This window comes from Hyperoodon ampullatus (assembly GCF_949752795.1).
Source record: "Hyperoodon ampullatus genome assembly, chromosome: 2".
NCBI lineage: Eukaryota > Metazoa > Chordata > Mammalia > Artiodactyla > Ziphiidae > Hyperoodon > Hyperoodon ampullatus.
In genome coordinates, this window is record NC_136915.1 from 53,203,328 (window position 1) to 53,215,514 (window position 12,187).

Here is a 12,187-nt window from a genome sequence, read left to right on the forward strand (position 1 = left end):
TTATCCCAAAGAAAATGTTCTATTTGGCAAAATTTTATGTATCTATTCTGGGACATGATCAGGAAGAATTTTAACTTTCCCTAAGACAAACTTAGATATTTTCTTTAATTTTAATAGTTGGATATTAATGGTTTAAAATTTTCTAGTTCAAAAATAATGAACGTATGCCTTTCTCCTAAAACATGTTGAATTACTTCTAAGAATGTTGAATTTGTAATTTTTAATGGTGAAATTACAGGATATTCCCTTAGAAAAAGAGAAGGTAGTCATGCCGTGTTTTTAAATCATTTACTATAAAAATAATGTTAATTTATGGAGTTAAAATTTCAAATGTAATCCGATATAAATTGCATTCCAATTTTCAGTGCAGACTTTGTATTTAGTGGTTCATTTTGAAGAATTTGTCTAAAGTTTTTTGACCTGTAATGCTTTTTGTTTGTGTCTTCACTATGGCTATTGTTACGTTATGATAAAAGCTATCACTTTGCCAGACAAATAAAAATTCAAATTTTCACATCATTTGCTATCTGAACCTTTGAATCAATCTAGAATTTTTTCTCTAGTTACCAGGTTAAGAGCATCTGAAAATTTTTAAATAGACATTTAAAAAAAAGTGCTTCCCAATAATTAAAATCTTCATTTGCCTAAAAGCAGGGAGCCTTTCTTAAAGTAATAAATTAGCGCTTCTCTCGACCTAGGGTCACTAGTAGTGCTGCTACTTTTTGCAGTATCTCCAAGAAAGAGAATGCTAAAACTGTTAACTCTTTTGAAATAGAATTAATATTTTCAGTTTAATCACAGTTAAGTGTCATGACCTTTTGGATCTTGCATTGAACTTCTTGCTGAAATGTGGTCAAATTTCAGGCAGCCCATTCTAACCCTGTGAAGTCAAGGTAAAGTTCAGATCCAGGCTTTCCACAGATACAGAGATTTTTCTGAAACTTTTTTTTTGCTTGTTTTTTGATAACATTATATATTGTTTCAAGTCTCAGAAAATGCTTTACATAAAAAACTCTCTCCTTGAAATATTTTGCCTTTTTTCTCCTTTCCCCCCAAAATGTATCATAAGTATTCTTACTCCTAATTCTGTGAATTTTTTGATCTTACTTAATTTTATCTCATCTTAAAATTAAATATTACTTTATTTTAAATTATCTCATTTAGAAGTTAATTTGATTGAATCACATTTTTTCATTTGAAAATGATTGTGTTTTTAAAATAAAAAATAAATGGGATCCAATAAAGGTGTGCAGGAACCTGTTTTTGCTCACAAGGCCTGTTAGGATCTCCCAAATGCATCATCAGTACAAGAGGAAAATAATACTTATAAAGTGGGGGAGAAAGATATCTTTGAGTGATCCTGTTATTTTAAGTAAATGCACTAGAATATTAGGATTCTAGTATTTAATGGTGTTAGTCTGCATAGTCTGTTGCTGTAATACAGAGCTAAATATCAACAGAACTTGTTTCTGTTGTTTGGGTCGCTTTTATATACCAGCTTCAAAATATGTTTTGACACTTTATTATGTTCTGAATCAAGCTTCAGATGTGTGTAATGAAGGATGAAGTCTTTATCAGACGCTAGTGTATAAATAATGGAGAAGAGCAGTTTGGAAATGGTCTCTGTAAGAGGATGGTTTCTGAAGAGTTTCAAGTTATGATCTGGCACAAGCCAAGCGCCACTGGAGGTGTCAACAGAACCGAGAGTCCTCTCTGAAGGCACGGGCTGCGGCCTCTGCTGCTTTTCACCCCCTGTCTTTTCTCTCTTCTTTTTTCGATCATCATGTCTCTTCTGTAACATTCTCATTCCTAGTTTCCATGCTGAACCTTTTGAGAAAGTCTGGCACCTCTGATCCACTTTCCTTCACAAACCCTGTAATTTTTGGCTGTATTTTTATGTTTTTCAGATTCAAGTCAATCTGAAAGTCCCAGCCAGCCAAGTGATGCTGACATTAAGGACCAGCCAGAAAATGGTAAGTCTACTTTGGGACTCTTGACTGCTGCTCTGAGAGTCCATGGTAGCCAGCAGCCAACCAAGTACAAGGATTTTGAGGTCTGCCCCTATGGGCGGCCCACGGTAGGGACAATCTTGAGGACTCCAGGAGTTTTCTGGGCCACTCTAGCCTCCCCAAACCCTTCCCCTCAGCCACAGACCCTATCAGGGTACTCATAAGAACCTTAGTTCCCAAGAAAGTTGATTACTGTGAGAGGCGGTGTTGATTTACCAGATCAGGATCTTTTACAGCGTAAGTGAGGCGCCAACGCCTTTTCATTTCAGTTCCTTTTAAGGTGGCAAGTGACCCACAGTCTTCTTCACTAGTGATTTAAGTTTATTGACTGACAAGTATTTTTGAGGCCTTTTCAAAGCCTTTGCTAATTGCCTTAAGAAAATCATCTCTGCCTTTGAAGGACTTTTCACTTCAAATTGTCTAAAATAAAACACTAAGGATACGTGACAGAATTAAACTCACCAGTTGCATAAATATATAAACTTTCCGTTGCAGAAACTTGACTAACCTAGAATACACACTTTATATATGAATATAATAGTATCCACTAAAATACTCACTGTGTGGTATATGCACTCCAAGGACGAAAAAGATTGTCATAGGTTAGAATTTAAGATTGAGTAAAACCATCAGTTTCAATAAAAATCAAGAAGTAAACTCTTGATATCCCTGACATACTAAACATTGTATTATACACTTTCATAGATATCATCTCATAAAATTCCGAAGTGATCTTCCCTGTTGAGAGAGCTGAAGACTCTAATGGGAACTTGACCTTGAGGGACCTTTGAGGGGAATATGGCACCGAGGCTAAAAGCTCAGGCTGTGGTGTCAGACCTGTGTTCAAAGTCTGCCTCTACTACTTCCTGCCTTTGTAATGTTGAATAGGTTATTTACCCTCCCAGAGTATTGATTTATTCCTCATCTTTGAAGTGGTATGGTAATAATTGTATTGATATGTTGAAGAAGTAAATAAGATAATGTGTATAACATACTTTCCATAGTATCTTTCATAGACTTTATACTAAAAAAGTTGGCTGTTGTTCAGTATTCCTCGTATTATTTTTCTAGTCAGTATAGTTCTACCATACATTGTTTTTCACTTACTTAGAATGACCTCATTCCTCCTGACTCTCTTCTTTTTGTTTTTCTATCTATTTTTCCATTTTGATCTCCATCTGATCTTTTGGAATAGATAGGTAAACTGAATTATGTCAGTTTTGTGGGGTAGAGGATTGAGTTTACCACACTGAATATCCTATCACTGATTTCTCAGGATTCGTTTCATTTCTCAAGCCTGGGAAATTCTCTATAACATTGTTGGGCTCCCATATTAAATATACACTATCTGACTATTCCTCTCCTCACCCTGGTATTTTGGTGGTATTTTCCTTATCAAAGTCATCTTTTCACAGCAGGCATTAAAGAGAGAGAGACCTCTGAAGGCTTGTTTTTAGTGTCATAAACAGCTACATCTTATTTTTTGTTGACATTTTAAAGAGCGATATTTATAGACTAGTTTCATTCTTTATTTCCCACTTGACTTATAGATGATGCCTTATAGTTTCGTTAGTTTCATTTTTTTCATATATTATATCTCTATATAATCTGCCTGAAGTTGTGTCCAGAGATATTCGTTTTATTTTCACCTTTAAGAGCTGGTGGGCTGCCGAGGTATGTGGTTCACGTGTTTGGGTCTGGCCGCCCCTCTCACAGGCCTGCGATTCATCTGTCTTCATAAAATGGCCGACAAGCTGTTCACATGCAAATATAAATTGAGAGCATGAGAGGCCTGGCATGCCTTTCTGGAGCTGCTGTAATACCGATATTGTGCGTTTCCCATTCCAAAAAGAAACGAGGATTGAGCCTGGATTTTTCGGCCAAAGGCACAGAGAGACTAGCCAAGTTCACTGTTAACCCCAGATCACTTGGTGCTACCTCAAGGATTCACAGTACCATTTGGGAAGGATCGTGTGAGTTCAAAGAAAGAAAGTATTAATATCCAGGAGAGACTAATAAATTCCTATGTTTCAAATTTCTATTTATTTCAGAGAAAAGTTGAAGTTGGTTCATCTTAGACAATTCCAACTGGAGCTCAGACTAGAGGAATATCAGCCTCTTCAGTTTCCTCTTTCTGCCTTTTGTCAATCTCAGATGAAGTTATTTGAGGAAATATTTCCTCTTCCTTAAAGTCATATAATCCCTAAAGGAAAATAAATGAAGATTTCAGGACTAGGTATTTACATGCATTAGATGACTTTCTGGGGTTGCTTTGATAAAGAGTATTCTTTCATTTTCATTACCCCAGGTTATGGAAGATGAGTTCCTGAAAAGTTCTTGTTTGTTTGTTTATTTGTTTCATTTTTGTTTTTAAGAAGAGAACTCTCATAAGTATATCAACAAAACTCAAGAACTTTCGAAATGTTGGTGGATGAAGAAGTGACAGACTCTGGTCTTCAAACAAAGTGGGAACTCATTATTCCTTATTTATGTATATATTCGAGGGGAAATAATATTCTTTTTATGCTAGCTCTTGAGGAGAAAGGTAATGGGAAACGAATGGTATTTTCCTAGTAAACCATGGAAAATGAGTAGACAAATGGTAACATGCTGTTTCATCCAAAACCATAAACTAGGCCATGTAACTTTACCTAAAGTGGATGCAGCTGTTTCTTCCCTGCCCAACTAGTCTGTTTTTTTTCTGTGGAATTTTTGCTTTCTTTTCTTGTACTCCCTTAAGACTCAACTGTAAAAGAAAACAAATCTTTGTCCAATTACAGTATTAGATGGGAATTTTGAAGGAATTATCTGAAGCCCAGAGATAAAATATCAGAATCTCTGAAACTCAAAATTGGTATAATATAATGATTAAAAATTCCACCTCTAGAGTCAAACAGGCCTGATTAAATAATGGCTGGGCAACTCTGAATAAGGTATTGCCCCAGTCTCAGTATTCTTATCAGTAAAATAGGAACACTAAAAGATCCTTCCTCATGAGTATTAAAATGAGAATATGCCTGTGAAACAGCATAATGCCGGGTTCATAGTAAGGACTCAAAGAAAGGTAACTACCACCACTCCCCAGTTAAAGCTCATACCTGCAATGAGATACACATATTCAAGAGGTCAAAAGCTGGGAGCCTTGGAGTGGAAGGAGAGATAATATCAGAAATAAAGCAAGACTCTTTAGAGACAGCTTTTGTAGATACCTACTCTGTTCAGAAATGTCAGGCTTAAGTCTCTTAAATCTGTCCATAATCCCCACAGTGGCACATCTATTTTGCTGTTTAGTTCTCTTCTCCACATTCTGTTTACCTCCCAGGAGTTGAGAGCTACAAAAGTGATTCAGAGTTGCTAGAACCTTCAGAATGAATACTCAAGAAAGTTATTCTGGACAGAAGGGACTCCACTTAGATGTCTTTAATTTTGTCTGAGTTTTTCCTTGGCACAAACCAAATAGAATCTGGCTTATTAAAACTATAAGCTGATGAAAGATAGGATTCATGACCAATTCCATATGACTTGAACATGACAGATACCTAGTATTTATTAAAATTAATAAGTAGATAAATATACTGTCATTATCCCCAAATAGTTTTTGAGTATTTGCTCACTATTGATTTACCAAGAAGTGTTTAAGGAAAAAAAAAGAAACCTTGGAGAAGTTGAAATCTAATTTGGATGTGGATATAAGTTGTACAGCTGTATGTGTATGACACATGGGCATACATACACAGATATGACTAATACTGCTGGGAAACCAAAGCTAAGGGCTATACTAATGGCCATAGTAGATGAGAAGGAGGTGTGATCAAAGATATGCAGTACCAACAAACAACCCAATCCAAAATGGGTAGAAGACCTGAATAGACATTTCTCCAAAGAAGATATACAGATGGCCAACAAACACATGATAGGATGCTCAACATCACTGATCATTAGAGAAATGCAAATCAAAACTACAATGAGGTATCACCTTACACCGGTCAGAATGGCTATCATCAAAAAATCTACAAACAATAAATGCTGGAGAGGATGTGGAGAAAAGGGAACCCTCTTGCACCATTGATGGGAATGTAAATTAATACAGCCACTATGGAGAACAGTATGGAGGTTCCTTAAAAAACTAAAAATAGAACTACCATACAACCCAACAATCCCACTACTGGGCATATACCCTGAGAAAACCATAATTCAAAAAGAGACATGTACCACAATGTTCATTACAGCACTGTTTACAATAGCCAGGACATGGAAGCAACCTAAGTGTCCATCAACAGATGAATGGATAAAGAAAATGTGGCACATATATACAATGGAATATTACTCAACCATAAAAAGAAATGAAATTGAGTTATTTTTAGTGAGGTGGATGGACCTAGAGTCTGTCATACAAGTGAAGTAAGTCAGAAAGAGAAAAACAAATAACCGTACGCTAACACATACATATGGAATCTAAAAAAAAAAAAAAAAAAGGTTCTGAAGAACGTAGGGGCAGGACAGGAATAAAGACACAGAAGTAGAGAATGGACTTGAGGACATGGGGAGGAGGAAGGGTAAGCTGGGACGAAGTGAGAGAGTGGCATGGACATATATACACTACCAAATGTAAAATAGATAGCTAGTGGGAAGCAGCCTCATAGCACAGGGAGACCAGCTCGGTGTTTTGTGACCACCTAGAGGGGTGGGATAGGGAGAGTGGGAGGGAGACGCAAAAGGGAGAGGATATGGGGATATATGTATACGTATAGCTGATTCACTTTGTTATACAGCAGAAACATACACAATGTAAAGCAATTATACTCCAATAAAGATGTTAAAAAAATAATAAATAAATAAAAGGAGAAGTAAAAATTCCAAGAAAACCCCAAAAAATATTTGTTCCAAAAATGATGATTCTCTTAGTACTTGCCTTGGTCACCTAGAGACATATCAAAGTAGACAGCTAGGGACTTCCCTGGTGACACAGTGGTTGAGGGTCCGCCTGCCGATGCAGGGGATGCGGGTTCGTGCCCCGGTCCAGGAAGATCCCATATGCCGCAGAGCGGCTAGGCCCGTGAGCCATGGCTGCTGAGCCTGCGCGTCCGGAGCCTGTGCTCTGCAACGGGAGAGGCCACAACAGTGAGAGGCCCATGTACCGCAAAACAAACAAACAAACAAACAAACAAAAAAACTAGACAGCTTATAATAAAGAATTCACTTTATGTGACCTAAGTTTAAAACTTGTCTTCTATACCAGAAAGAAAGTGAAATTTTATTGGGATAATAAAGAATTTTAAAAATTAAAGACTCTTCCTAAAATTATAATTATGCTTATTACTAATATTTCCACAAGAATGCACCTGAAAAATTAAGACTCTGTTGAGAAGAAAAAAAACTAGAGAATGTATATAATTGAGCAGCATTAACTTAGAAAAGTTACATTCGAGCAGTGGTTTCATGTGTTGAGAACAGCTTTGATTTTTCCCCAGAACTCCAATTACTATTGTTAAAATGTTAAACCTGAAGCAAAATAAGAAAAAATCAAACAATACTTTTAAAGTTATTACAATGTCAAAAAGTAAAAAAAAAAAAAAAAAAAGATATGCAATATCGTCATGTTCCTTTATGGTTGATAACCATAGGGAATGGAATCCCAACAAAGTTCTCAGCTCTGACTGGTATCGTTCATTTAATCATTTTGCATATTACTGAAACCCCCTTTCTGGCTTTTCAAGAGCTCCTGAAGGCTTTAAGCCTTATTTGTTAGACTTTGACTTAGAACACCTACTCAAACCACCTTTGTGAATTCCCAGAAGGTACTTTGGCTACTGTCAAGAGTATTTGTGGATATTGGAATGCTTTATATTTGCAATGCTTTCTCGATATTTACAGGGCCTGTGAACAGTCCCCCAAAGCTTGTGTCCTGTGGTGCATCAGGTCAGGCATTACTGAGGGAAAAGCTCGTGTGATAGCCCTCCTACTTAATTCAAGGCACACTTCTGTGTGACCACGCTGAGGGAATAGCACAGTCCAACACTGGCACTCTAAAAAGTACACTCCCCACTGGGACTCCCTGTAGACGCACCCTTAACTAAAAAAGGAAAGAAAATGTGGTGTTCCCTTGCTGGAAAAAGAAAAGTTGTGTTCACATGTGTTTTGCTTTTTTTGTTTTTGTTTTTCCTATTTACTGTCTCTCATCGCCTGCACAGGCTGCTAATAATAATAATAACCTCATCTTAGTGGTTTTTAAAATGTGATATTTATAACAGGAAATCAGAGTTGGTATTTAGATAATTTTCTTTAGTGTTAATCATGTTTGCTCTGCCTCATTTATCTGGTAGTTGCACGTATGTTGGAGACATCATCCCTCAGATGGGCCTTTGCAATCAGTGGAAGGCCATGAATCATGATGCTTGCCCCAGATTTTGAAAATTTCCAGCTCTACCTGCCAATGTGAAAATCACCCTGGAGTACTGGTTGAATCTAGCTTTCATGTTCAACATCTTTATTTATGTCATTCCCATCCTGTATCACCAAACTAGGGATCGTTGCTAAAAGTTGCTGGAGGAGCAAGGAATGTACTTTTCTTCAGTCTCAATTGTCACTATCTCATTGGTTATCAGTTAACTCACTTCTGTGAGTATTTTGAATATTTTAGTACTTACGAAATAAATTCCAAGGCTACTGACTTCCCGACTTAAGATTTATATGTAGGATTCACTTTGTAACTTGGAGGTGAGATAAGAGAACTATAAATTTGTTTCTTTTTTGGACAAACATTCTTTTCTCTGATAATATTCTCATAAGAAAGTGCAGACCCTTTGCTTTAACTTGTTTCACTACCTCCTCAAATATGTAGTAGATATTTGCAATATTATGTTATAATATGAGTACATAGTTGGAAGGCAAAATAAAATTCATAATTCCAAACGCTAAGAATTGTTTCTTACTACTGGATGGACTGCTGTTTTAGGAACTATTTTGATTACTGGGTCATTATAGTTGGGTCATTTTAGGAATTTTGGAGGCAACGTGCAGCCGAACAGTTAGCGTTTTTATTGGGAAAGCAGGAGCATTCTAGCACCATTGACTTGTAAATGCAACTTGTCAGTATTTCATAATTTGCATGACTTTCTTTTGCAATTACCTAGCAACAGTTATTCTCAGCCATGTTTTTTCCAAAATCCCTGCAGGGACAGACACAGTAGAGTGACCACCAAAATAACAGCGGTAACAGTAATGATCAATATTCTAAATATTGTAAAGGTCCCAACTCAGGGAGACATTAAAACTAAATGCCTTCTGGTTTCCAGATCTGTGAAATTAAATTTTGACTGATGAATTTTCAGCAATGCAGTGGAGCTAGCCTACCTTCTTTTAGAGACTGGGGAACTAGAATTTGGTTTAATCTAAAATGTCAGTCTGAGACCAGGTGAGTTGTGCTTTCTTAAATATTGTTAGCAGATGTGACCCATCATTGTTTACAGGGGCTCTTGAGAAATGCCTGCAGCCAAAGGAAATTCTTGGATCTTGCCTTTTGAAAGATGAGGTACCAGCTGAGGCTTCCCCCATATGCATGCTGCAGTGTAGAGTATGATGAGCTTTACCACAGGATTCAGGGTAGTTAAGGAGCCTTTTCAACTGAAAAAGAAGGATGAAATTTGTAGTCATTTTAAAGAAGTAGTTTTACCTCTCACATTATGGGTGTTTTATTGTCTACATACAGAGGATAACTAGCTGAACAGACTTTAAGTAGTTGGCTAGTAGCCAAAATAGGGAATGTTTTAGACCCCTATTCCCCCGATTTCCAAATTCTAAAACGGACTGGCTGGGTGGTCTATTTCAGACACAAGCCCCACCTCCTCCCCTCTGCCAATGCCTCACACACAAATAGTTATAGAGGAAAGAAGAAATAAAGAGGTATCTTTTTGGTCCTCAAATTACTTCATGCCTGTGACTCTTGTTCCAGGAGAGACAACCATTTGGATGTAACATTGCAAATAGAAAAGTGTTTTTAAGTGTTTGTGTATAACTTATATGGGATTGTGTAAATTTATCCATAGATCTCGATTCTCAAAATATGAAGCAAAACAGTTCACATAGTATTTGAATCGGGCTCAGAAAAGAAATCAAATGAGGTGCCGTCATCACATCACAGTTGCATGGAGAAGGTGTGGTGGAAGGTACACCTGGTGTTTGGCTGCAGTGCCATCTGCCCTTGTTCTCTGTTCCCTGGGGTCGAAGCCTGGATGGGCTCTGATAGGACCCTTTGACAGATCTCCTTAGAAGGGCCTGCAGTGTACTCCTAACGGTCACTTTCACATACCTCTCCATCACTGAAAAAATCCGCATGATGAATTTTCAGGGAGGCTAGTTTGGATCAGGAATAGTGTATGAGCTTTCCTTGCCACAAATAACAGGGTCTGATTTGACATTTGACTATGAATTTGTTGATTTAAATCCTGTACATTATTTTGGGGAAAGAATGATACATTTGTGGATCATATTAGTAAACTGAATGTGATATAAATAATTTATTCAGGGATTTGGAGTAGCTAATCCAGATTGATTAGTTGTCTGCTAGAAAAATTCATGTGACCACAAGGATTTTTGGCACCTTTTCTCCCTACAGCTTCCTCATTCTTTTTCTCTTCTTCAGGTTTCACTCAGCTCCAGGCAACTCTGTTCCCTTGGCATTACCTTGTCGTTAAGGAAATCTACTGGGATAGCTCAAATCGAGGTGGTGGAGGGGTAATATTTACTGCAGATTACTCTGCCCCATCTCAGTTGTTAATTTCTATACTTGGTTGATTTTATCCCAAAGGGAACAGGGGAGTCTCATATGCCTTATCCACAGGCATCGTATGGCAAATATCCAAAGAGAGAAGTATAAAGGATGTTATGGTAAGGCCCAGCAAAATAGTAATAGGCTTCCAACAATCTCTTCATGAAGGAAAGTCAGTGTTTTCTTAGATCTCTGTAGGTATTTTGCAACCAGAGAGCTTCTCAGCAAGCAGCATTTGTAAACTCAAGAGATGAACAAGTAGAAGCCAAATCACAGCTTCCGAATAGGTCAGATTAGCAAAGGAGAGCTGCCGTTATAAGCCTGACACTGAGCATCTGTTAAGGGGAAATCAGTTGTCCAAGTCACTTAAAGACCTGTACCTCAATTTTCTCATAAGTAATTTAGCAGATAGTTATTAAGAATCCGCTGGGTACATTTGGACTATGTACTGGATGCATTGAGGGAATACAGTGATGGATCAGACATCCTGTTCTAAAGGACCTGATAGTCTAGTAAGGGGAAAGAGGCTTCATTCATTCATTCATTCATTCATTCAACAAATGTTTATCAAGTGCATTCCAAGCATCAGATACTGCACTGAGCAAAACAGATAAAATCTCTCTTATTCCTTCTGGTGAGAGGAAACAGACAATGAACTAACTAATATATATAATATACCAAATAGTGTGAAATATTATGAAGAAAAATAAAGCAAGGTAAGGGATAAACAGTGGAGGATATGGGTGCTATTTTACTGAGGGTGGTCAGGGAAGGCCTTTTTGATCTGTTGACTTTTGAGCTAAGACTTGAGGAAGGTGAAGAAGAGAATTATGCAGATACTTGGGACTTTTGTTCTAGAAAGAGGGAACAGTAAGTGTAAAGACCCTGAGGCATGTTGGAGGAACACTCAGAGGGTCAGTGTGGCCTGCAGGGCACAAATGAAAGAGGAGCAGTTGGAGATAGGGGTAGCAGGAAGCCAAATTATACTGGACCTTGTAGACCAAGGAAAGGACTTGGCACATGCTTGATAAACTATGATATCCTCTACAAGGGTATGCACATACCAAATCCATTCATTTCTTTTTTTTTTTTTTCTGTATGTGGGCCTCTCACTGTTGTGGCCTCTCCCGTTGCGGAGCACAGGCTCCGGACGCACAGGCCCAGCGACCATGGCTCACGGGCTCAGCCGTTCCGCAGGATGTGGGATCCTCCCGGACCGGGGCACGAACCCGTGTCCCCTGCATCGGCAGGCGGACTCTCAACCACTGCGCCACCAGCGAAGCCCCCATTCATTTCTTGATGTGGAGAATATGCCTTGAGCCCCGACACTGTGTTAGATACTTAAAGTTAAGTGGTGAATAAAGCAAAAGGCCTAATTCATAGCATTGTCAAAGAAGGAGACTCTCTCGTC

General features: G+C 37.9%; 1 protein-coding gene across 2 annotated transcripts in view; it reads left to right on the top strand.

The window, feature by feature from the left end:
• NFIA (nuclear factor I A) overlaps positions 1-12,187 on the top strand; it is a gene marked incomplete at its 3' end in the record, with an annotated part of 386,636 nt that overhangs the window by 184,574 nt on the left and 189,875 nt on the right. For both annotated transcript variants that reach the window (XM_079728578.1, XM_079728577.1), the window contains exon 3: positions 1,908-1,973. In XM_079728578.1, the coding sequence (XP_079584704.1) occupies positions 1,908-1,973 (66 nt within the window). The remainder of the gene's footprint in view (positions 1-1,907; positions 1,974-12,187) is intronic.